The 24537-nt window shown below is 36.7% G+C and overlaps 1 protein-coding gene across 1 annotated transcript; it reads right to left on the bottom strand.

Moving 5' to 3' along the window:
• Nucleotides 1-18062: 18062 nt before the first annotated feature.
• Nucleotides 18063-20131, bottom strand: LOC136706625 (uncharacterized). The gene is made up of 6 exons (XM_066680223.1): nucleotides 20063-20131; nucleotides 19574-19941; nucleotides 19118-19436; nucleotides 18557-18658; nucleotides 18405-18439; nucleotides 18063-18317 (listed from the first exon to the last, which is right to left on the bottom strand). Exons 1-6 carry the CDS (start codon nucleotides 20103-20105, stop codon nucleotides 18195-18197), a joined length of 990 nt encoding a protein of 329 aa, XP_066536320.1. The 5' UTR covers nucleotides 20106-20131; the 3' UTR covers nucleotides 18063-18194.
• Between the last annotated feature and the right edge of the window lie 4406 nt (nucleotides 20132-24537).

The raw sequence follows: 24537 nt of genomic DNA, 5'->3' as shown, positions 1-24537 counted from the left end.
TAGTCAGAGGGTACAGAAGAATAAAAAATATTACAAGCTTCACAAAGTTCACTTCTTTTGGTAGTAAATGATATGGGAGTAAATATCAGCACTGTCAATGTGACGAGGTTCACTGGTGTAATTTCCTGCTGCAAAGTGTAAAGCTTCATCACGCACAGCCTGCAGCAAAATAATTATTTTATAATTCTACTGCTTATTAGCAGAACAAATACGATGTAAAAATTTGCAAAAAATAAATTAAATCACCTGCTTTACTTCAGCTGACTGATATTCAACAGCATCTACAACAAACAAATACATTTTAAAAAATATGATACTTTAGTAAAAGTCTTGGAACATCATCATCACCATCGTCATCATCATCCATATAAACATACATTTACATTGATGTGTGAGCAATTTCTGTCCCAGATACAGAAGCACAACCACAGACACCATGACTGATACGTAAAAAAACTAGTTTCAAATCACCATCCTCTAAAAGAAGAAATGAGAAATTAATTGTAAAATAAACAATAAACTAATATGATTGTGAGCATGAATGAAAAGAAGAGTGGTTTTATAAATTTCAGTTTTTCTTGAATTTCAAAAGCATTAATGATGGCTTCATGAAGTATTTTTTATGACTTTTGAGCCACAAACTGCACTGTTACCTTCATTTTCTCTATTCAAATATTTGCCACGCTAAAGCACACCTTGAAACATTACTCAGTAAATTAAGATCCTAATAAAAAACTAAACAACACTGAAATACTAAATTCAAGTAAAAAGGAGTGTCCTCTATTGAGTTTGCTGTTCACACATTTATCTCCCTCTAAAAATACAAGGAATTACTTGGATTTTATCTTTGATACTAGACACTACTGATAAAAATATAATTAAATCGGGTTGATTTTCCACTGATTATTTATTTCATTTATTTTATTTATTTATGTTATTAAAAATTTCAGTGTTTTAGAAAACAGTCAAAAGAAGGAACAGTAATTTTAATTGTGATTAGTTGCAGAAAATTGTGCATTTTTAAAAAGTCACAGACAGCCACACAGTTTTGAAGTACATGAAAGAATATCCTGTAAGTCATAAAACCAATTAATTTTGGCCACATATAAAAGAAACTGAGGGGAAAATAACATTGTTAATTATATCTGTACAAAAAAAATTATTTTTTAAAGTTAGTTTATACAATATAAATGTCACTTTTAAAAAAAATACTGAGAAGTGAAAGTTGGACATAAGATGATTTATTTATTAAACTTAAGATGATATTTCAAAAGAATTTTCTTACCTGCAATGTCCAGTTTAATCCCATTCCCAAACAGTATCTGTCCACACACAGCCACAGCACAGTAGTAAGTTCCAGCGTCAGAGAGACTGAGGTTGTTCTTGGGGAGTTTGTAGACACAGCTCTGTGTAGGAGAATCAGTCTCAGAACTCCTGCTACACTGACTGTTAGTGTCTCCATGAGTGTAAATGATTCCTGGAGGAGATTCTCCTGGTCCATGTCTCAGCCAGTACACACTGTGTTCTCCTGCAGACGCATCTGTGAGGACTGAACACTGCAGAGTTGTGCTGCCTCCCTCTTCAACAGAGTCTAATACAGGAGGCTGGAGAACAGTGTAGAGACTTGAAGATGAACCTGAAGAGAAAATATTCACTGATCATTGGGAGATTTTGATTAGTAATTTTAAATGCAAGGTGAAACAGACTGTATTAGATAGGCACCTACCATTAAGGACTACAACTGTGCAGTCTGATAAAGCAAAATTTGAATAATATGAAACTGCACAGTAGTACGTAGCTGAATCCAATGGTTCTGCGTTTGTGATGCTCAGATTAAAGCTACTCTCTTGTCTTATTGCTTTGAAGCGGCTGATCTTGTCGAAACCGTTATGGTACTTAACTGTAGTAGAACGAACAACAGTAGCAATGAGAAGAGGCTTTTCTCCTGGAGTTTGTTTAAACCATGAGGAGACTAATGCATCAAGGGATGAAAAAAAGCAACTCAGATGTATATTGTCTCCATTCTGGAAATACATCAGTCCATTTAGACATGGAAAGTCAATATTAGAGGTGTCACCTGTTGGTAAAAATAAATAAAAATTATAATGTGCTCAGGAATGTGTGTGTTATTCTCGGGTCTGAAAAATAAAATTAACTTAGGAAATGAATCCTGAAATATAAAGAAACAGTTTAAAGTGTACCTAATACTGTTGAGAGGAAAGCAAGTGCATATAATCCAATCATTATGCAGCAGGGTATCTCCTGAAAAACAGATAACTAGAAGTGCAATACAAGTTCAAAGAAGTATAAATAGAATTCAGTTAATTCTTTGAGTTCACTTACCCAAGTCTAAGAAGTGAGCTAAATGTCTACAAGAGCAGGTTTATAACACTGTGCTGGAAGCTGATTCGCTCCAATGAGAGGAAGTAGAATTCAACACCAGCCACTCACAAAAGAGGGTATAAAAATGGACAATAAATATGTAAATCAGTCCTGCTGCACAGACCCAGATCATTTTTTTTAAGATTAAACACTTTCAGTTAATCTTGTATAATTTTTATTTCTTAGTGTTTGTGTTTTGTTGGTCTATCATTCTCTCTGTTGTAATGCAACCTTGGATACTAAAATGCACTATAAACATTTTTATTACTATTCTGATCATGTTTAAGGCAAGAACTATTATTTCTTTCTTTCTGTGAACATTAAATTAGATCTGAATATATTGTGTATAAATAAGTTTGAAAAGTGATTTTGTTTAACATATAATTGTAATTAAACATTATTGTATTATAATTGTAGTATTAAAAATGACAATTGTCATTTTATTCAGCAAATAATATACCTAAAAAATTGAGTTTGTTGTATATGGCAAGTGAGAATAATTTATTGGTCACTGCATTAATTATTCCATCAAGTAAAACATGCTGCAAAAGCATCTGCACTGATTTGTCCTGATCTTGGGGATAATACTGTATCCACAATTAAGGGTGAATGTCTGTGAGGAGTTTTGGTGTGTTTTCCCCCATGTCCACATGGGTTTAATCCAGGTGCTCCGGTTTCCTCTCACAGTCCAAAAACTCATGTTGGTAGGTGAATTGGTGACTCAATAGTTTCCATTGTGAATGTGTGTTGCCTGTGAAGGACTGGCAAACCCTCCAAGGTGTGATCCTGCGTTGTGCCCAGTGATTCTGTGTAGGTTCCTGACCCATTACAACCCTGAACTGGATAAGCGGTTATAGACAATGAATAAATTAATATATATAAAATAACTGTATGTATATATGAACTTGTTGATGGCATTATGCAGCAGCTTCTCTAGCCCCTGGTGTTATCGTTAAAGTTAGCATTACTAATTTTATCATGTCACCTGCTTTGAATGAGTCTGAGTATGCGTCTATAAGGACAAATAAGGAATGAGCACACACTTCCTAATCACTGGATTCAGTTGTTCAATTCAATTTCATTGCCACATGTGTATAACATCAAGCATCTAAGCACACAGTCTGCCTTTACAAACATTTCTGAAAGAATGGGTCTTTCTAAAAAACTCATAAGACTTGAGTGTGGTACTTTCAATAGCATGCCATCATTGTAACAGTAGGTATTCTATAAGCCACTGTGAGTGGAATTATTTAAAAGTGGAAGTAATGCACCACAGGAACTGAAGTGGCAGACCACAGAAAGTTACAGAGTGGTGTAGCCTCGCATTGCCAGACTCTCTATAGCGAGTCTTGACCACTCTCCTAACATGGCCAAGAACCATCTACTACTGCAAGAAAAGAAATTTGAGTGACACCCAAAAAACATCCATAAGCTATTTTGACATAATGTGTGGAAGTAGTCTTCCATGTCAGACCAGTACCAGATCTGATACAAACCATGCGTATACGTGGGTGTACCGAGAGCCAATCAGAATGTAACTGGCAGAATCATGACAGAGAGGCCAGATTAGTGCAGACTTGGCGTATCTATTCCTTAGGAGCACAGTGCATAAAAGTCACCAATTCTGTGCTGATTCAATAACTGCAGTGTTCCAAACGTCCTCCTGCATTAACATCAACACAAAAAGTGTCTGCCTGGAGCTGCATTGCATGAGTGTCCATGGCTGAGCAGCTGCATATCTGATCAAGGCCACGTAAGAAAACATGGTTGGAATCACTGGGAAAGCCCTATTATGGTTCAAATCTTACTTAAGGGAACGTTATCAATTCGTAAAAGTAAACAATCTAAATTCAAATTATTCTAAAGTAAGATTTGGAATTCCACAAGGCTCTATTTTAGGATCATTATTATTTACATTATACATGTTACCGCTAGGCACAGTTATAAGAAACCATGACATTAACTTTCACTGTTACGCAGACAACACGCAATTGTATATTTCAGCCTAGCCCGATGACAAACACAGATTAAAGAATATAGAGGACTGTGTAAAAGACGTGAAAGGCTGGATGTTGCGTAACTTCCTCCTTCTAAACAGCAACAAAACAGAGGTCCTGCTTTTGGGTCCAAAGGTGGCAAGAAATAAATTATCAGATTTAATTTTAAATCTAGCTAACTTTCCAGTTAAACCTGGTTCAGCAGCAAAAAATCTTGGTGTCATAATTGACCCGGATTTATCATTTGATCAACACATAGGTAGTATCACTAGGACAGCTTTTTTACATCTTCGCATTATTGCTAAGATTAGAAATGCCTTATCCCTGCAGGACGCAGAAACATTAGTACATGCCTTTATTACTTCAAGGCTTGACTACTGTAACGCACTACTGTCAGGATGCACCAGCAGCAATTTAAGTAAACTTCAACTAGTTCAAAATGCTGCAGCCAGGGTCCTCACTAAAACTAGAAAATTTTAACATATTAGCCCAGTTCTATCATCACTTCATTGGCTGCCTGTAAAATTCCGCATCGACTACAAAATTCTGTTACTAACATATAAAGCTCTACATGGGCTCGCTCCTGAATACCTTCAAGATACTGTTTCCTATTATGAGCCTCCACGTTTACTCAGATCACAGAATACTGGATTTTTAATTGTTCCCAGAATTCAGAAGGCCTCAGCTGGGGGAAGAGCCTTTTCTTATAAAGCTCCCAAATGTGGAATGATCTTCCAGAAAATGTTCGGGTCTCAGACACAGTCGCAATCTTCAAATGTAGGCTAAAAACTCATTAGTTTAGTTTATCTTTTGGTAGCTAATGCTCCCCCATAAATAAAGGCGGCAGATCCGGGGGGTCCATGGACACAGGGAATTATAGTAAACTGAGACGCTGGTGCTGTCGTCCCTCCGCTTCACGCAATCACTCAGGTTTGTTGACGGTGGAGCGGAGGGATGTCAGTGTTTCAGTCTGTGTGTCCTTCTGGTTCTCTCCTTTTAATTAAAGCTGTCATAGTCAGATCTGCCGGAGTCATTAGCCACACTCTGGAAATGTTCACATTTTCTGCTTTACAAACACCAAACAGTTCAAAACTAATTCCATCCCTTTACCTTTTTCCGAGTAAACGACTGCCCACCTGTCAGTCTGGACACTGATGGATGACTGTCGAGATCCTCCTTGTAGCTGCCCCTACACTGAAGTTCTCACAAACTCCTAACTATTATTACCAGTAGATTGACCAGAGAAGGATGGGTCACCCCTTGTGAGCCTTGGTTCCTCCCAAGGTTTCTTCCTCAGCTGAGGGAGTTTTCCCTTGCCACTGTCGCCCCTGGCCTCGCTCACTTGGGGTTTTTTTTTTACATTTTTTTTTACATTTCATGTCAAATCTTTGTTTTACTGGAATTCTGTGAAGCTGCTTTGTGACAACATCAGTTGTAAAAAGTGCTATACAAATAAATTTGATTTGATTTGATTTGCATACAAACCTGACCTCACTAAGTACAATGTTATGTGCCGGATGGAATGGTGTGTCGTACGCTGTCACAGTTGTAGAAATGTGCTCTGTGGAGTGATGAATCACTCTTATCTTCCCAGCAGTGTGATGGATGAGTGTAGGTTTGGCATATACCAAGAGAATGTTACCTGCCTGACAGCAAACTCCAAGATTAGTGGAAGAGGGATTTGTGGCAATGCTTGGGGTAAGGTTCAGTTCCAGAATGGCTCTGCCCAAGTGCACAAAGCAAGGTTCATAAAGGCATGGTTAGGTGAGTCTTATTTAAATAAGTAAATAAATAAATAAATAAAAAATCTCTGGAACAGATTAATATCATTCATTCGTTCATTCATTCATTCATTATCTGTAACCACTTATCCAATTCAGGGTCGCGGGGGTCCAGAGCCTACCTGGAATCATTGGGCGCAAGGCGGGGAATACACCCTGGAGGGGGCACCAGTCCTTCACAGGGCAACACAGACACACACACACACACATTCACTCACACACTCACAGATTAAGATCATGTGGCCTGAAAATAAAACAACATATAGATGGCCCTCTAGGAAAATCTACACATAAAGCTTTTCTAGTTTTAACGTGAGAGATTGTATTGCATCACTGTATAAAATAGCTTTTTAAAAATGTAAATGTGCCCTCAAATTTAATAAATACATATATTTATTTTTAATTCATATTTAAATAAACTTTACCCTAGTTCCTCAAATAAAAGCTTCTGAGAGTGTAAGTTGGTTATAAGTTGATTTATTAAATGATTTATCTTACCAACATTGTTTTCTTTAGTCCTGTATCTGTCCACATACCATTAAAGCACAGTTATTCAGGCAACACAGAGACAGGTCTTCTTTCTTTTAAATAAATAATATGTAAGAATGGGATTTTTTTTGGTCTCCTAGGCTCTCTCACACACAGACAAACACATGCACTTTCTCTCTCTCACTCTCTGTGAGCTTCTGAGTCAAGGGGTATTCACATCAGTCACTGGCTGTTGGCTCTTCTAGTGATAAACTCTCATTCTCTCTCTCTCTCTCTCTCTCTCTCTCTCTCTCTCTCTCTCTCTCTCTGTGCAGTGCTGAACTTTAATAGGTTGAGCCTAGGGAATGTAAGTAATCAGATAAAGTGATGTTAATATCATGATAAACTGGACATTGATATTACATGAAAAACTGTAAAACCGTGACAGTAAATGACTGTAAACTCTAAAAAGGCTGAAAACTATTTTGTAACAGTGAATTACCCTAAATATTTTTTCAGCCCAAACACTAATTTTTACATCTCTTAACTGTAAAAAAATATATTATTTCACTCTTAAATGCGCCAACTATTATGATAGGTACAAGTGTCCAATGACTGGGAGGAGCTGAGACTCATTAGAGAGGTCCCAGCATGCCTTGCTGCTCCATATTTTCTGTGATTTCTCTGTTTCTTTGTTTTTCTCTGTCTTTGATCAGGGACAGCTTTGGTCAGGAAAGCTCACCAATAGCCTGTGTTCTGAGTGCTGGAGTGTGGCACCCAGATGTTGCACATTTCTTTGCTCCTTTCCTCATTTTAAAGGCTGTATATAGGATGCAGTATAGCTATATCTATAGTATAGCTCATTTTATGTTTAAAACATAGTTTACAAAACAATGTTTCTTTGTTATTTTTTTTTATAAAAATGCTTTCATTGTGTATATCTGTTTTTTTTACAGAAAAGTACCATAAACAAAATAGTTCTTGAATGTAAAATTAATGATTGCCAAAAATAATACTATCCTTCCATCCATCCATTATCTGTAACCGCTTATCCAATTCAGGGTCACGGTGGGTCCAGAGCCTACCTGGAATCATTGGGCGCAAGGCGGGAATACACCCTGGAGGGGGCACCAGTCCTTGGAGCTGTGTGACTGCGACACTACCTGCTGCACCATATATATGAGACTGTATATTTTACAGTGAAATTTTGGCAACCACTGCTGCATTTTGTTACCATGAATTTTACAGATTTCTTATTTTTACAGTGCACTTATTATAAGAAACTATGTCTATCGCATAAAAGTGACCTAATCCGGCTTAAGACAGCAGTGGCAAACCCTGGCTTAATGCTCAGTAACTCACAAAACCTTATTATAACACTTTTATCAACAAATTTTTTCACTAACACAAAAACACACAAAGAAAGTGTAACAACATATTATTAGTCCAACAAGAAGAAGGCATATGTCTTGCGTCATGTATCTCTCAGCTCTCTCTGCCAAGTTAATGGCAGTCCAGTATTAACTCTTGTACAGCCACTCTATCTCTGTTTCTTACTTCTCCTTGCTTGCTCAGGCCCAGAGTACACAGCAGTATTTATGCTTAATATTGATGCATGGTTTTCCCCTTGCATAACAGAATTTCTGGTTGTTTCATGATTCAGTATGTAAAGTGACAACAGTTTTTCAAAGTACTCCCAAGCCCATGTGGCAGTATTTATTACAATAGCATGTCAGTTTTTCATGCAGATCCATCTGAAGGCTTGAAAGTCAAGAACACTGTAACCGCTGGTATTTTGTCAGACGTCCCGAATCTTTTCTTAAAATAATGTATGACAGAGTCTTAGTTATTTGCAAAATTGCATTCAGAAATTTTATTCTTGAATTTTTGAAAATCCTTTCATGAAAATAGCGTGGCAATGTTGAATCAAATCAAATCAAATCAAATTTATTTATATAGCGCTTTTCACAACTGATGTTGTCACAAAGCAGCTTCACAGAATTCCAGTAAGACAAGATTTGACATGAAATGTAAAGACAAATGTAAAACCCTCAAGTGAGCAAGCCAGGGGCGACAGTGGCAAGGAAAAACTCCCCCAGCTGAGGAAGAAACCTTGGGAGGAACCAAGGCTCACAAGGGGTGACCCATCCTCCTCTGGTCAATCTACTGGTGATGATAGTTAGTAGTCCATGAGAACTTCAGTGTAGGGACAGCTTCAAGGCACTTGGTGGTTGCTGGAGCGTGGGCAGCTGGTCTGAAGCGTGGAGGAGGATCTCGACAGTCATCCATCAGTGTCCAGACAGACAGGTGGGCAGTCGTTTACTTGGAAAGATGTAAAGGGATGGAATTAGTTTTGAACTGTTTTGTGTTTGTAAAGTAGAAAATATGAAAATTTCCAGAGTGTGGCTAATGACTCCGGCAGATCTGACTATGACAGCTTTAACTAAAAGGAGAGAACCAGGAGGACACACAGACACGGGAGCATCCTGAAACACTGGCATCCCTCCGCTCCACCGTCAACCAACCTGAGTGATCGCGAGAAGCGGCGGGACGACAGCACCAGCGTCTCAGTATACTATAATTCCCTGTGTCCATGGACCCCCCGGATCTGCCGCCTTTATCTATGGGGGAGCATTAGCTACCAAATGATAAACTAAACAAATGAGTTTTTAGCCTGCATTTGAAGATTGCGACTGTGTCTGAGTCCCGAACATTTTCTGGAAGATCATTCCAGAGTTGGGGGGCTTTATAAGAAAAGGCTCTTCCCCCAGCTGAGGCCTTCTGAATTCTGGGAACATTTAAAAATCCAGTATTCTGTGATCTGAGTGAACGTGGAGGCTCATAATAGGAAATTGTATCTTGAAGATATTCAGGAGCAAGCCCATGTAGAGCTTTATATGTTAATAACAAAATTTTGTAGTCAATGCGGAATTTAACAGGCAGCCAATGAAGTGATGATAAAACTGGGCTGATATGTTCAAATTTTCTAGTTTTAGTGAGGACCCTGGCTGCAGCATTTTGAATTAGTTGAAGTTTTCTTAAATTGCTGCTGGAGCATCCTGACAGTAGTGCGTTACAGTAGTCAAGCCTTGAAGTAATAAAGGCATGTACTAATGTTTCTGCGTCCTGGAGGGATAAGGCATTTCTAATCTTAGCAATATTGCGAAGATGTAAAAAAGCTGTCCTAGTGATACTACCTATGTGTTGATCAAATGATAAATCCGGGTCAATTATGACACCAAGATTTTTTGCTGCTGAACCAGGTTTAACTGGAAAGTTAGCTAGATTTAAAATTAAATCTGATAATTTATTTCTTGTCACTTTTGGACCCAAAAGCAGGACCTCTGTTTTGTTGCTGTTTAGAAGGAGGAAGTTACGCAACATCCAGCCTTTCACGTCTTTTACACAGTCCTCTATTTTCTTTAATCTGTGTTTGTCATCGGGCTTGGCTGAAATATACAATTGTGTGTCGTCTGCGTAACAGTGAAAGTTAATGTCATGGTTTCTTATAACTGTGCCTAGCGGTAACATGTATAATGTAAATAATAATGGTCCTAAAATAGAGCCTTGTGGAATTCCAAATCTTACTTTAGAATAATTTGAATTTAGATTGTTTACTTTTACGAATTGATAACGTTCCGTTAAGTAAGATTTGAACCATAATAGGGTTGTCCCTGTGATTCCAACCATGTTTTCTAACCTTTCTATGAGAATATTGTGGTCTATTGTATCGAAGGCTGCGCTTAGGTCAAGAAGCACCAACAGGGATACGTGGCCTTGATCAGAGGCAAGAAGAAGATCATTTGTTATCTTGACTAGAGCTGTCTCTGTACTATGATGTTGCCTGAATCCAGATTGGAATTTTTCATATATATGATTCTTATGTAGATATGAACTAAGTTGTTGGGCCACAGCTCTTTCTAAGATCTTAGACAGAAATGGCAAATTAGAAATAGGCCTGTAATTAGACAGTGTACTAGCATCAAGATTTGGTTTCTTGATCATAGGTTTAATAACTGCTAGTTTAAAAGCTTTGGGTACATGGCCCAGACTAAGCGATGAGTTTACTATAGTTAAAAGAGGATCAATAATAGCTGGTAGTACTTCTTTGAGCAACTTTGTGGGAATTGCATCAAGTGTACAGTTGTACAGTTTGCGGAGGTGATAATCTTCTCTAGTTCTAATTGTGGGAGTGGGTAAAAGGTTTCAAGTCTTTCTTTTACAGTTATATTATGTTTTATTTCATTCACATCAGGTGGCAGCCAGGATAGATTTGATCCTGTGGCTAGAGTTTGTTGTCTAATATTCTCAATTTTATTATTAAAAAAGTCCATAAAATCTTTACTGGTGAGAGTTGCTGGAATTAGTTGTTCAGAACCTGCTTGATTTTTTGTAATTCTAGAAAACACACTAAACAGTGCTCTCGGATTATTTTTATTATGGGAGATCAGCGAGGCCAGATATGCTGAGCGAGCTTTAGTGAGGGCATTTCTATACTCTATAAGGCTGTCCTTCCAGGCAGAATGGAACACTTCAAGCTTGGTTGATCGCCATTTCCGCTCTAGTTTTCGTAATGTTTGTTTTAAAGTACGGGTCTTATCGTTATACCATGGTGCGAGCTTTTTCTGTCTTATACTTTTATGTTTAAGTGGTGCTACCTTTTCTAAAGTAGATCGACAGGTATTTTCTAGGTAATCAGTTAGTACATCTAGGTCCATTGGGTCTGATGGAGTTGGAACTGGGGTCGATAGTTCTGGTAGGTTTTCTATAAATTGTAGGGCGGTAGATGGTTTTATTATACGCCTTGTAGAATAGCGAGGGTTCTTACATATATTATGGATAAAACGTAGCTCATATGAAATTAAGTAATGATCGGAGATTGCTGAGGATTGCGGTAAGATATTAATTTTGTCAATGTTAAGACCTAGTGTCAGAACTAAGTCTAAAGTGTGGCTGCAGTAGTGTGTAGGCCCTGTTACATTTTGAGTAATTTTGAACCATGTTCCCTTTTGGTATAAATTGAATGTTTTATAAATTCTCAAACTTTTTCAGCCCACAAGGCAATATTTTATGAATGTGTTGCATGTAGGAAATTCTGAAATTTGTCCTTGGATATTTCAGCAAGTCTATACAGGCCTCATTTTACTCATATATACACTGTAATTGTGTGGCTTTGAAAAGAGTACCTGTGTTTCACTGACCTGCTTGCAGCAGAGTTCTGGGTTCTTATTGTAAATATATCATGCATCACATAGAGGGGAATCAGACAAAAACAGCTACAGATTTTTGATCAGCTGAAGTCTTTTAATAATGGGCAAATATTTCATGTGGATAAATACAAAAATTAATATTGTCATTTCCCAAAACTAAAGAAATGCCAGTGCCTCTAACTTTTGTTGGAGTGTATTGCAGAAATAAAATTGTAAATAGATTTAGCACAAAAAGAATCAGATTATTAAATTATTATATTTGATAGGTTTTCATTTTACTTTTGTCAGTTAAATGTTCATTATAGATATATTGCATTCAAAAATTGGGTTAAGATCCCATATTATTTAACACAGTGTAAATACAGCACAATTAGAATAATATGTGAGACTCCATGCCAGAAAATATTTGATATAACACAAGAAGAGGATTCTTCCTTTTCATTGTAAAAATTAAGTTTTACTTGGGATGTTTGACCTGGGAGTAAACTTCAGTGTCTGTAAGCTTCTGTTGTCTTCTAGCTGTTTTGGAGGACGATGCATTATTGGTGAAACTCAGAGCTGCGTAGTTCAAATCTTCATCACATGAACCCTGCAGAAACACAGTGTTTAACATGTTTACAGCTAACTAGCCAAGAAAAGTAGAGATTAATATAAATATTCCATACTTAGTACATTTACATAAAGAGAATAACATTTCACGAATGTTATAGACTGTAGAAACTTATTCATTTATAGTGTCTTTTACAATAACTATAAAATCTGTATTCATCAGTATATTTTGATCACACATTGTTAATGAAATCTGCTTGGTTCGAATGATGTAGAAGAATACTTTATTTTTGTAAGAACAATGTATTTATAAATTGACCATTTTATAATTAGATTCCATAGCTTGATTTAAACAGAAAAAAATAGTTGAATTAATTAATCACCTTGTTTACTTGGACTGAGTAACTTTCAGCAGCACCTTTATCATAAAAAATAAAGACAACATATCAAACATTCTATTTTTTAAAGTTCTTAAATTATTAAATAGCAAGACTAAGTGTAACTTGAACAAACTCATAAATCTCAGTGTAAAACCTACCTATCTGATGACTGCTTGATAATTTTCTGCACAGAAATAAAACCACAAACCCGAATATGATGTTTGATGCAGATAAAACAACAATGACGGGGACCAAAGTGTTTCCTGTAGAAAAATATTACTAAACATTAAAAATTATTAGCACAAATTAGATCAATCATAACAGGAAAAAGGTGTAATTTTGGAAAGTATCTATTGGCCAAACCATCCTGAAATGTTAGCCTGAGTCTAGAAGTGCCATGGGTAGAATGGAACATTTTTTGACGGAGCAATTTAAAAATATATATATTTTAAGGAAAACAGCTTTTTTATTAATTCAATTTACAAGTCCTCTTGTTGTTGAAAATTTGGATTGCATGAAAAAGAAATAAAGAAAATAGGGTGATTTTTTTTTTAAATCTGTGAAACTAAGGTAAATGGCAGAGCAAATTTAAACCCTGAAACAAAAGACAAATTGTTGCCAATTATTAATTATTTACTTTTTTTTATCTTATCACATATTCTTATATTCTGTAGCTGCATAAAAATGTTTTGCTATTCATAACAAAAAAAAAAATTGTAATTTTTAGTAATGATTCAGTAATGATTTACAGGTCACTGGATATAACAGGTATGCTTACAATAGAGTTAGGCTTCTCAACATACATATACCTTTACATTTAAAGAAATTTAAATATTCACTCTTACCAACAAGGTCCAGTTTAATCCCGTTGCCAAACAGTATCTGTCCACACACAGCCACAGCACAGTAGTAAGTTCCAGCGTCAGAGAGACTGAGGTTGGTCTTGGGGAGTTTGTAGACACATCTCTGTGTAGGAGAATCAGTCTCAGAACTCCTGCTACACTGACTGTTAGTGTCTCCATGAGTGTAAATGATTCCTGGAGGAGATTCTCCTGATCCATGTCTCAGCCAGTACACACTGTGTTCTCCTGCAGACACATCTGTGAGGATTGAACACTGCAGAGTTGTGCTGCCTCCAACTTCAACAGAGTCTAATACAGGAGTCTGGAGAACAGTGTAGAGACTTGGAGATGAACCTGAAGAGAAAATATTCACTGATCACTGAATAAGATGTAGATTGGGATTTGAGTTTTAAAAGGGATGCCCTATTAGACTAGCACCTACCATGTAGAACTACTACTGTGCAGTCTGATAATGCAAGATTTGAATAATGCGTGACTGCACAGTAGTATGTAGCTGAATCAGATGGTTCTGCGTTTGTGATGCTCATATTAAAGCTTCTCTCATTTCTTAATGCTTGAATGCGGGTGATGTTATCCAAGCCATTCTTATAATCAACTGCTGCAGGATGAACAGCAGTAGCAATGAGAAGAGGTTCTGCTCCTGGAGCCTGTTTAAGCCATGAACTGGCTGATACACCAAGGGGTGAGAAAAAACAACTCAGATGGATGTTGTCTCCATTCTTAAAGTACTGCACTCCATTCATGCATGGAACATAAATCTTTGAGGAGACACCTGGAAGAGAAATAGATAAAATAATAAAATCTCTCTCTCTCTCTCTCTCTCTCTCTCTCTCTCTCTCTCTCTCTCTCTCTCTCTCTCTTTCTCTCTCTTTCTCTTTCACACTCACTATAATATATATAAAAGAAACACCTTAAACGTTACCTAGTGCTGTTGAAAGAAAAACTAGTGCATACAATCCAATCATTTTGGAGCAGTGTGTCACCTGAAAAACAAATAACTATGCAGAATGTGGTTTATTACAGTGGCAAAGTGTGCTAAACTTATTGAAGTGTAGCTATATAACACTGTGCTGAAAGCTGATTGGCTCCAATGACAGAAAGTAGAATTCAATACCAGCCACTGATAAAGTGGGTATAAAAATAGACAATAAATATGCAGATCACTTCTGCTGCACATATCTGGTTCATCAAGGTTTAGACTCTGAGCACAAATGTTTTAGTGGGCCACTAACTAAACCTCTTTCTTCTGGTGGTTGAGGACATTTTAGCATCCTGATTACAACATGTTAACTCATCATCACCACCACACTTTTCTTCCAAAGACTGAGATTTGCCTTCTAAGTGGTGTGTGCCTGGTGTGTGACTCCTGCAATCCTGTTTATTTTTGGGGTCCATACATACCCAGGTCATTTGTAACCAGTACTTTTGTGTAACATTGTCAATTTTCTCTGCGCTGCCAGAAATCCAGCTTGTTTTTTTCAGACTGACTGAAAATAAACCCATAATTTTAAAGTGCTTTAATTTGATATTTGAAGTACATTATATATAGCAAAGGATTCACTGAAATCAACTCATCCTGGAAAATCTGTTTAAACTGAGTTGCTGTGTTTCATGAAATCTGATGAAGTCAACAACTCTTCCTTTTTATCTTTTTCTTCTTTCTTCCTGTGAACTTTATCTCATATCTGAATATATATGTGTAACATTAACAAATGTGTTGATGTTGTCACACTAACACTGCAGTGAGAGTGGACTGCTGAACGTGCCAACCACATCAAAGACAAGGTTTAAACAGACTTTTAACGGCTTTCAACAGAAAAAATGTTTTGTTTGTCACTCTCTTAACAAACATCTTCATGTTGTCATAATGACCCACAGAATTAACTACCAGCATTTACTGAATTACAAAACATTGTCATTATTAACTGTAAAAATAATCCATTTATTAATAGCAGTAATAATCCAGAATAATTAGTAATAATCCAGAATTCTGAGTCCAAGACCAAAGTGAGCACTGTAGATGTGATAGCAGCAGGGACATCCACCTCAGAGAATGATGAAAAATCCTGGAGAGTAACCCATCCTTCTCTGATCCACAGCCATGTAGAGAGTGAGAAAGAGAGAGAGAGAGAGAGAGAGAGAGAGAGAGAGAGAGAGAGAGAGAGAGACTTACTTCATCTTTTTACCTTCTAATTGTAGAGCATCGTTTTTTTGTGGAAATTAGCAGCAAATAGCAGAGCTTTAGAGTTGCAGTAGAAAAGAAAGTATATGGTGCACATTTAAAGAGTAAGACAAAACTATCAACATTGATACGATAAGTACAGCTAACATATATCAAAGCATGTTATTAGGTTTTTACCCACTATTTTAGTAGTTTTAAGAAACATGATATTAGAGTATAGCACTTAGTAAAGATGGCATCATAATATTAACCACGAATTGTCTGTTAAATGACCTCCACTTAATGTCATTTCATGTTTAATTCTGTTGTGTAATTAGAAAAAATATTCGAACATTCCGGGCGGCACGGTGGCGCAGCAGGTAGTGTCGCAGTCACACAGCTCCAGGGTCCTGGAGGTTGTGGGTTCGATTCCCGCTCCGTATGACTGTCTGTTAGGAGTTGGTGTGTTTTCCCCATGTCTGTGTGGGTTTCCTCTGGGTGCTCCGGTTTCCTCCCATAGTCCAAAAACACACGTTGGTAGGTGGATTGGTGACTCAAAAGTGTCCGTAGGTGTGAATGTGTGTCTGTGTTGCCCTGTGAAGGACTGGTGCCCCCTCCAGGGTGTATTCCCGCCTTGCGCCCAATGATTCCAGGTAGGCTCTGGACCCACCGCGACCCTGAATTGGATAAGCGGTTACAGATAATGAATGAATTCTAACTAGAGAAAAATCTATCACTGTATAATTTGCTTGTTGCTGTAAATCATTAGAAATGGTAAGATTGCTCCTGCTGACTTTTACCAAACAATCTCCTCTCAGTGGGGAAACTAAATTTCAGCTCTTTTTTCCAAACCAGGGGCAACATTAGACCCATTTTGCAGGGGCACAGGTTCATGAATGTTTTGGTTGTAGCCATTTATTACTGTATAATCTAACACAAATAAATACACCACTAAAGCAAAGGCAGTAATTAAACACAAAGAGGTATCAGTTACATTAGCGTTAGCTTTATTTTAGCTTTCTCATGAAATGTGCATTGATAACACAAGCTCAAACATGGAGGATAATTATACCATTTCCTTATATGTCTTTAAGAAATGCACATAAACAAAATTAATTCAATTTTTTTTCTTTAAAGCACACTTTATTAATAAAATGAAGGAATCTATGTAATGGGCTTTTTACTGGATTCACAGTTGTGCTGATTGGCAGTACAATACAGTAAAATAGGTAGTCTAATATGGAGAGAGATTAGTCTCAAAATACTTTACTGATGCATAAATATTAATCCACAAATTAACACAAGTCACAAATATGTTTCACTGTTCACAAATGAATACATCCCAATCTGTTTCTCACAGTGTGCAATTTGTACAAATACATTTAAATTCATATATGTTTTGTTTTTCATAGATATATCATAATTCTATGTGAAAATAAATACATTTGTTTTAATTTACATTGCATAAATTTGTAAAGTTAAAATCTCTAATTTAAAATTTATTTTTAAATTGTTGAATCTGCGTTTGTGGATCAGGTCGCTCACATGTTTTCCGTGACGTGCATTTGTTCATTTTCTGTCGCAGGTTTTTGGATTTTGAGACTTTCCTTTAGCATTTCACCCGATCCAAATAGAAATGCAGCCTGATCCACAAATGTGGATTTGTGGATTAAAATGTATGCATTTGTAAAGTACTTTGAGACTAATCTCACTCCATAGTCTATCGCCCCTGCTCCAGGCGATCACCATGCAGCACATAAATGTTGAAGAATATGTACATGGACAGCATTGAGGAAAAGTCACAGACAATGGCAATTAAATCTGAATTTATTAGAGATTAATATTTATTTATATTGAATTAATTGTTTCTGGTAAATAACTTCATACCAAAATGAGAAGTTACATAAACTATATTTTTTTCATATATACAAACCTAAGAATGTGTTTTATTGTGCTCCTGTCAGTACACATAAGATAATTTGTTTAAAAGAATAAATTTTTAACAGCTGGTTTCTACAGATACAAACCAAAAAGATTTTTATTTGACTCATCCTCTTGCTTATCTTAGACATTAAGATTACTTAGGTGCTCAGTTACCCTAGGCTTACTGAAAGTATCATGAAATAAAGATATGTTAATATTAGAAAATAAGCCCAAATTTAATTATAAAACATTAATTCAACACAATTTAAATATATCAGGAAACTTCAGGATATGTTTTTTGTTGACTATTGTATATTGTGAAATTGCTCAATGAGAAATGAGCAGGAATCTGCAAATCTTGAGGTGGGTCCTAGGAGAATTGTTGGTTCTGTCTCATGCTCCGTGGTGAACACCCATCTTTAATTAAAAGTTTATTTAAATCAGTGAGAATTACATGAGCATAGAAAAAAATGAATCATTTCACAAGGTTTGGTTCTGTTGGTAGTAAATGACCTGGGAGTGAATGTCAGCATATTTAATCTTCTGCTCTGGTTCCCTGGTGTAATTTACTGCAGCAAAATGTAAAGCTTCATCGCACACAGCCTGCAGAAAGAGACTGTATTTTATCTTACTGCTTAATAGCAGAATGAGACATGAATTTAACATTTTTGGAATGAATAAATTAATCACCTGCTTTACTTCAGCTGAGTGATATCCAGCAGCATCTTCAGCACATAACCAATAAATAATGTATAGTATTTAAAAAATTTAACACCTATTACTTATTCAGACATGAGCATTAATACCTGACAAATATTCTATTATTATCAATGTAAACCTACCTTTATTTTGATACATGAGTAATTTTTGTCCCAAAAATAGAACAACGATCACAGTTAAGAAGATTGATATGATCAATACAAGAAGATTCAGACCACCATCCCCTAAAATAGGAAAATAAATCTTGATTGTAATTGACACAGACAATAAACTAATATGATTGTGTGCTTGAAAAACAGCTGTAAATAATAATTATTTATAAATTATGAATAAATACTTGTGTGTGTATATGCATGGGTAAGGCAGGTAAAAGTACACACTATTAAGTAAAGAAGAATAAGCTGTATGTCATGAGAAAAATTTGTTTTGGCCATGGATAAAAATACAGTAAATGGGAAAAAATAAGAGATTACAAAATGCAAATTAACTTAACTTAACTTAAATTAAAAATCTATCATTGAATGAAATAGCTTCAAATTTATGAAAAATGTAATGAAAAAATACATTCACATACACATTAGATTACTACCCCAACAACGAGCTTCTGAAATTTAAGTTGGACTAAAATTAATTTTAATATTTAGATTTTAAAAATTTAAATGAAATTAAATATTCACTCTTACCTACAAAGTCCAGTTTAGTCCCGTTCCCAAACAATATCTGTCCACACACAGCCACAGCACAGTAGTAAGTTCCAGCGTCAGAGAGACTGAGGTTGGTCTTGGGGAGTTTGTAGACACAGCTCTGTGTAGGAGAATCAGCCTCAGAACTCCTGCTACACTGAGTGTTAGTGTCTCCATGAGTGTAAATGATTCCTGGAGGAGATTCTCCTGATCCATGTCTCAGCCAGTACACACTGTGTTCTCCTGGAGACGCATCTGTGAGGACTGAACACTGCAGAGTTGTGTTGTCTCCCAATTCAACAGAGTCTAATACAGGAGTCTGGAGAACAGTGTAGAGACTTGGAAATGAACCTGAAGAGAAAATATTCTCTAATCACTGAAAATGATGTAGATGGTATTTTGGCTTTAAAAATGAGAGTATTTTCTAAAACAGTTTCTATCAGTTTAAGACTATCACCTACCACTAACAACTACAACTGTGCAGTCTGATAATGCAATATCTGAGTAATGTGCGACCGCACAGTAGTATGTAGCTGAATCAGATGGTTGTGCGTTGGTGATGCTAAGATTAAAATGGGTTTTGTCTAATGATGCATTAAAGCGATCATTCTTGTCAAAGAAATTATAATATGCAGCTGGTGTAGAAAGGAATGCAGAAGCAATGGGAAGAGGCTTTTCTCCAGGAGTCTGTTTGAACCATGTAGTTAGTGATGCATCATGGGGTGAATGAAAAATGCAACTCAGATGAATATTGTCCCCATTCTGAATGTACTTCAGTCCATTTAGACACGGAACATCAATTTTTGAGGGCAGTCTTGTTTCACCTGAAGGAAATAATGCTATATTAATATTTGAAATTTCGTAAAATCCATATGCTTTTCATGTAACATACTCATATTAAATGAAATTAATGTTTAAAATGAAAGAGAAAAAATGAAACTGTACCAAATGTTGTTGAAAGGAAAACCAGTGCATAAAATTCAATCATTGTTAAACCTTCTTAAAGAATACTTCCTGAAAGAAAAATCATGCTTTGAGTTAAATTGTACAAAGAGTATTGACAATAATAATCAACATGCAAAACTAGATAATAGTAACATAATTAATTATGTAGGTCACTTACTCTTTTTGAAGGACAAAAGTACCCATTCAAGCATTAGTTAACAAGTGTGAAAGTCCTCTATAAGTGCAGCTTTATAACACATGCTGAATCCTGATTGGTTCACATAACAGGAAGGAGAAATTGGTTCCAACCACTCACACCAATGAGAACAAATATGGAACTCACTACATAATAACCAACTCAGAATTTGTTTGTTTGAGATTTTACTGAAAATCTATTAATTTGTATAATATATATTTGAAATAGTAAATTGAATAGTTGAACATTAGAAATATAGAATAATAGAATGTGGTAAAATCCCTTTGTTGTTTATTATAGTACTAGTACAGCTAAAGAACACCAGGGATCTTATTATATCACAAAAGCAATATCCATAACTGCAGTAAGACTTATAAAAGGCCTTAACTAACCAGTAAAACTCCTTCCTTTAATAATTGGCCGTTGTAGCTTTAATAAACAGTGCTGGACCAAGGCCAGGAAGACTGTGAAGGAACTCAGTTTTCACAGCCATAAATACTTTTTGTCTCTTTTGTAATCAGGGAAGCTTTTTTGTGCTTGATGAAGGCTAACACATGGAGAAAGAAGAGGAGCTATAGGTCCCTATAAAGATATTTTTACACTCTGAGCTGTAATTGGTATAAATTGTGTGTTGACTGTGGTTTATTTTTTATTGTCTCTGAAAAAAACATAACTTGGTTTGTACAAAGGCAGGGCTGGTACACAGCTCTATAGTAATGAGAAGATGTATCCAAACTTTTGACTGGTACTGTATATATCTGTGTATATATAGTAGCAACAGGGACCGTGAACTGGATAAGCATTTACAGACAATGAATGAATTAATGAATATATAGCAGCAGTTTATAATACTGACAAAAATAATTTAATATAGTTAATACACTCCTTAATCAAAACAGTAGAACATTTTCAGCTCTATGTCTCCCAAATGTATGTTGCCAGCTCAAGGAAAAGCATATATGCAAAAAGGCTACTCAAAATGGTTCTGCTGCCTTCAAGGCTGAAGGAACAATGCTGGTTAGCAGCCAGCAGGAGGGGATGCATGTGATTTGTTATATTGGGCTGAGATATTTTCAAATACCATGCAATAAACCAGTCAAGGTCTGCCTAGAACCTCATGTTTGCCTGCTGTGACTGTCAGAAATGACTTAGTGACATTTAGTTCTATTTCATAATTTGTTGAAAGTGGTGCAAAATCTAAGCATCTTGTTTTACTTGAATGGAGGAAAAAGTATCCCGCTGAGAAAGCTGCAAAATGTTATATTGCTCTGCTTCCTCTGAGACAGATTCTAAAGAAGTACATTCCTGCACACTTAACTTTGTAATTCATGATTTGAATTACATGACTTCATCCAAGAAAAACAACAGTTGGTTTTTTTCTCCTCAAACATGCCATTTCACCTTAAAAGATGCTTAGCGTTGGAATGTAAACAACCAGACAGAACTGTGCTTGGCCAGAATTGTAGACGTTCCCTTTAAGTTATAACTGCTGTAGTGGAGTATAGATCGAGAAATGAAAAGTTCTTCATTAAAGAACTGTCCTCTCTGACCAGGACCTTCGCCTGCGACCAAGTCAGCATTCCACAAACCGCGGGGGTGGAAAGACCCTGCAGCCCGCACACACATAAGATACATCAAAGACGGAGCGGGACACTTTCCAGCGACACCTGGCCCCGACACCCCTTCCTCCCTTCGGAAATTTAAAGATAACAAACTTCATGATGCTCTTAAGGAACAGGACATCAAACAAGTTAGCCGTTTATGACTCCTAAGTGTCTCAGTCCTTATCTCGAGCCCACTAAACAGACAGCCCAGATGGTCAAACTGATTGAACTCGACATGACCTCTCGTTAACCATCCGCACCGGACGAACAGCATGGATCAACGACATGGACCAACAGCGACCCCAGGTGGACGTTTGCGAAATCACGTCTCGCCTAAGGCCGTCTAAATACATGATGGACTTAATGAAATTTTAATAAGTATGTCTATGCAGTATGTATAAATGTCACTTTCTGTGTCCTAAGATTAACGTCCCCCTTCTAATGAAATGATGTGTATTACTGTTGTCAATCATGAAGGAAGTTTCTGTCTCTGATTAGAAAAACGAATTAATACTAGAAATAATACTTCTAAAAAACGATATTGTGAATGGGACGTAAACACAACGCACCCAAGATGAAATCTTATGTAAATGTTTGATATTAATAATCCAGGGCGCTCATTGTTGTATATTACTTACATGTATAAGAAATTTCAATACACGAAATTTCTATTCCTTCTGTGTGAATCGCTGATTCAAACTCCCCCTCCTCTCTCTCTCTCTCTCGTGAGAGTCACGTGAGCCTCGAACTCGCACCCAATCGGAAAAAGGACACCTCCCAATAGGGCGTGACCGCGCTGGCTTTGAAAAGAAGTTCAGCTCGGCACATCAGATCAGTTCAAGAAAGTTCAGAAGAGAGATCAAGAAGAGTGGAGAGAACAACACAGTTCGCAACAGGAAAAAGAGAGCGTGCAGTTCATCAAGTTCGCCCGTGCAGCTCAGAAGCTCGGAAGCTCAACTCAACTCAACTCGCTCTTTCTCTCTGACTCTTAACTTCGCTTCCGCTCTGAACGCCTGCACGCGTTCTCTTTGTTCTCCTTCAAGTTCAACCTCTCCCAGCGAGAAGTTTTCTCCTATCTACGACGATGAACCAAAGACTTTTGAAGAAACCTCATTAAGCTCCCAGGAGACGTCTTGAGTTAGCTAGTGTGAGAAAGTCTAAGAATACGTCGAATGATTTGAATACTTTCTTTTCTTTTAATTGTGTTTTTGTTTTATCGCCCAATCTAAGTTTAATCTCACGACTGATCAAAGCAGGTGAACTTATTCGTGGCCAGAGTAAGAAACACCGCCGAGATATAAAAAAGTCGTAGAATAAGTAAGTCTATTGAATCGATTTTCAGTTCTGGATCTGCAGTAACTAGCGAAACTTTTCGTCCAAAACGTCCATATGGTTGGAACCTCCTGCTCAGGACAGTAAGCCAAAGAGAGGATCCTGCCGCCTGCGTCATCAAGCTCCGAGTATGCCCGAGGCGACTCAACCGACGAAGAAAGACCTCCACGCTGACTCAGCCTGGAAACTTCCTCAGGAGAACTGCGAAACTAAGTGAGACGCCTTCACTCCCAGGACCTCAGAGAGCCTCTGTATCCAACGAGTGGTGAAAATCGACGAAAAGTAAGCTAAACCTACGCATCTCCAGAGCTGAAAATTGAATCAAGTCTCTTGATAAATTTTTGTATTAATTAAACCTCAGTTAGCAACACTTTAGTCACAAGCCAGAGTGCCTAGCTTATCTTTAAAGTCGAATCGGCTTCCCCTGCGTTGATGCCGAGAGATTTCAAGATTACGCTATGTTAATTAAATATCCTTCTCTTTGTTAATAAAACTTTCATTGTTTGGAATCACAGTGTATGCAGTTTGTTCATTAAAATCTCTGAAAATCCTGAAGTACTCACTTAGCTTGACTATTATCCATTCTCAAACTAATTATTAACGTTTTAATTGCTTAAGCCAATTATAAAATTTAATTAATATCATTAAGTCAAATATCAGAGATCATAAGAGTTTGGATAAGGTCAACGCTATAAACACAAACTATAAATATAAATATAAAAATATATTTATATTTCACGGTGTATGACCAACATACACTACACTGCTGTCTCTGAAATAGCTACAGAAGGTTATACAATAATGCTCTGTTGCCTCTGAGGAAGCAAAGCATTATTATATATCATTCTGCAGCATCTTCATGAATCATGTGTTCACTTCTTTAGAATCTACCTCATAGGCAGCTGAATTGTTTTGTATAACATTTTGCATCTTCTTCTGAAGCAGTATTCATAACTCATATGTACTGTACTTGAAAGTACATGAGAATCTGCCTCAGAGACAGCAGAGCATTGCAGCATTCTGCAGCTTTCTCAAAGTCATTTAATGTGTGTGATGCCCTTCGATAGACTGGCACAATGCCCAGGGTGTCTTCCTGCCTTGTGCCCACTGATTACAAGTTGGCTTCACCCTAAACAGCATACGTGGAATATATTATGACATACACATAATCTGAGCATCAGTGGTGAACCTTGATGTAGTTCTCCACTTGAGTAAAAGTACAAAGGTATTTACTTTCAAATATACTTAAGTATCAACAGTAAAAGTACCATGCCATATTTTTATAATTTTTGTAAAAAGACTAATGCTTAACACATTGTAGGTGAAAAGACTCTAGTGTCACT

This window comes from Hoplias malabaricus, chromosome 9, assembly GCF_029633855.1.
Source record: "Hoplias malabaricus isolate fHopMal1 chromosome 9, fHopMal1.hap1, whole genome shotgun sequence".
Classification (NCBI taxonomy): domain Eukaryota; kingdom Metazoa; phylum Chordata; class Actinopteri; order Characiformes; family Erythrinidae; genus Hoplias; species Hoplias malabaricus.
Note: the sequence above shows the minus strand (reverse complement) of the source record. Positions and strands in the feature narration are given on the sequence as shown.

Coding starts and splice junctions, on each gene's coding strand:
- LOC136706625 (XM_066680223.1), bottom strand. CDS start 20,105: ATGATTGAATTTTATGCACTGGTTTTCCTTTCAACAACATTTG. Junction 18,659..19,117: donor GACTAAACTGGACTTTGTAG/GTAAGAGTGAAT, acceptor TTCCTATTTTAG/GGGATGGTGGTCTGAATCTT. Junction 18,440..18,556: donor ACTCATGTATCAAAATAAAG/GTAGGTTTACAT, acceptor TATGTGCTGAAG/ATGCTGCTGGATATCACTCA.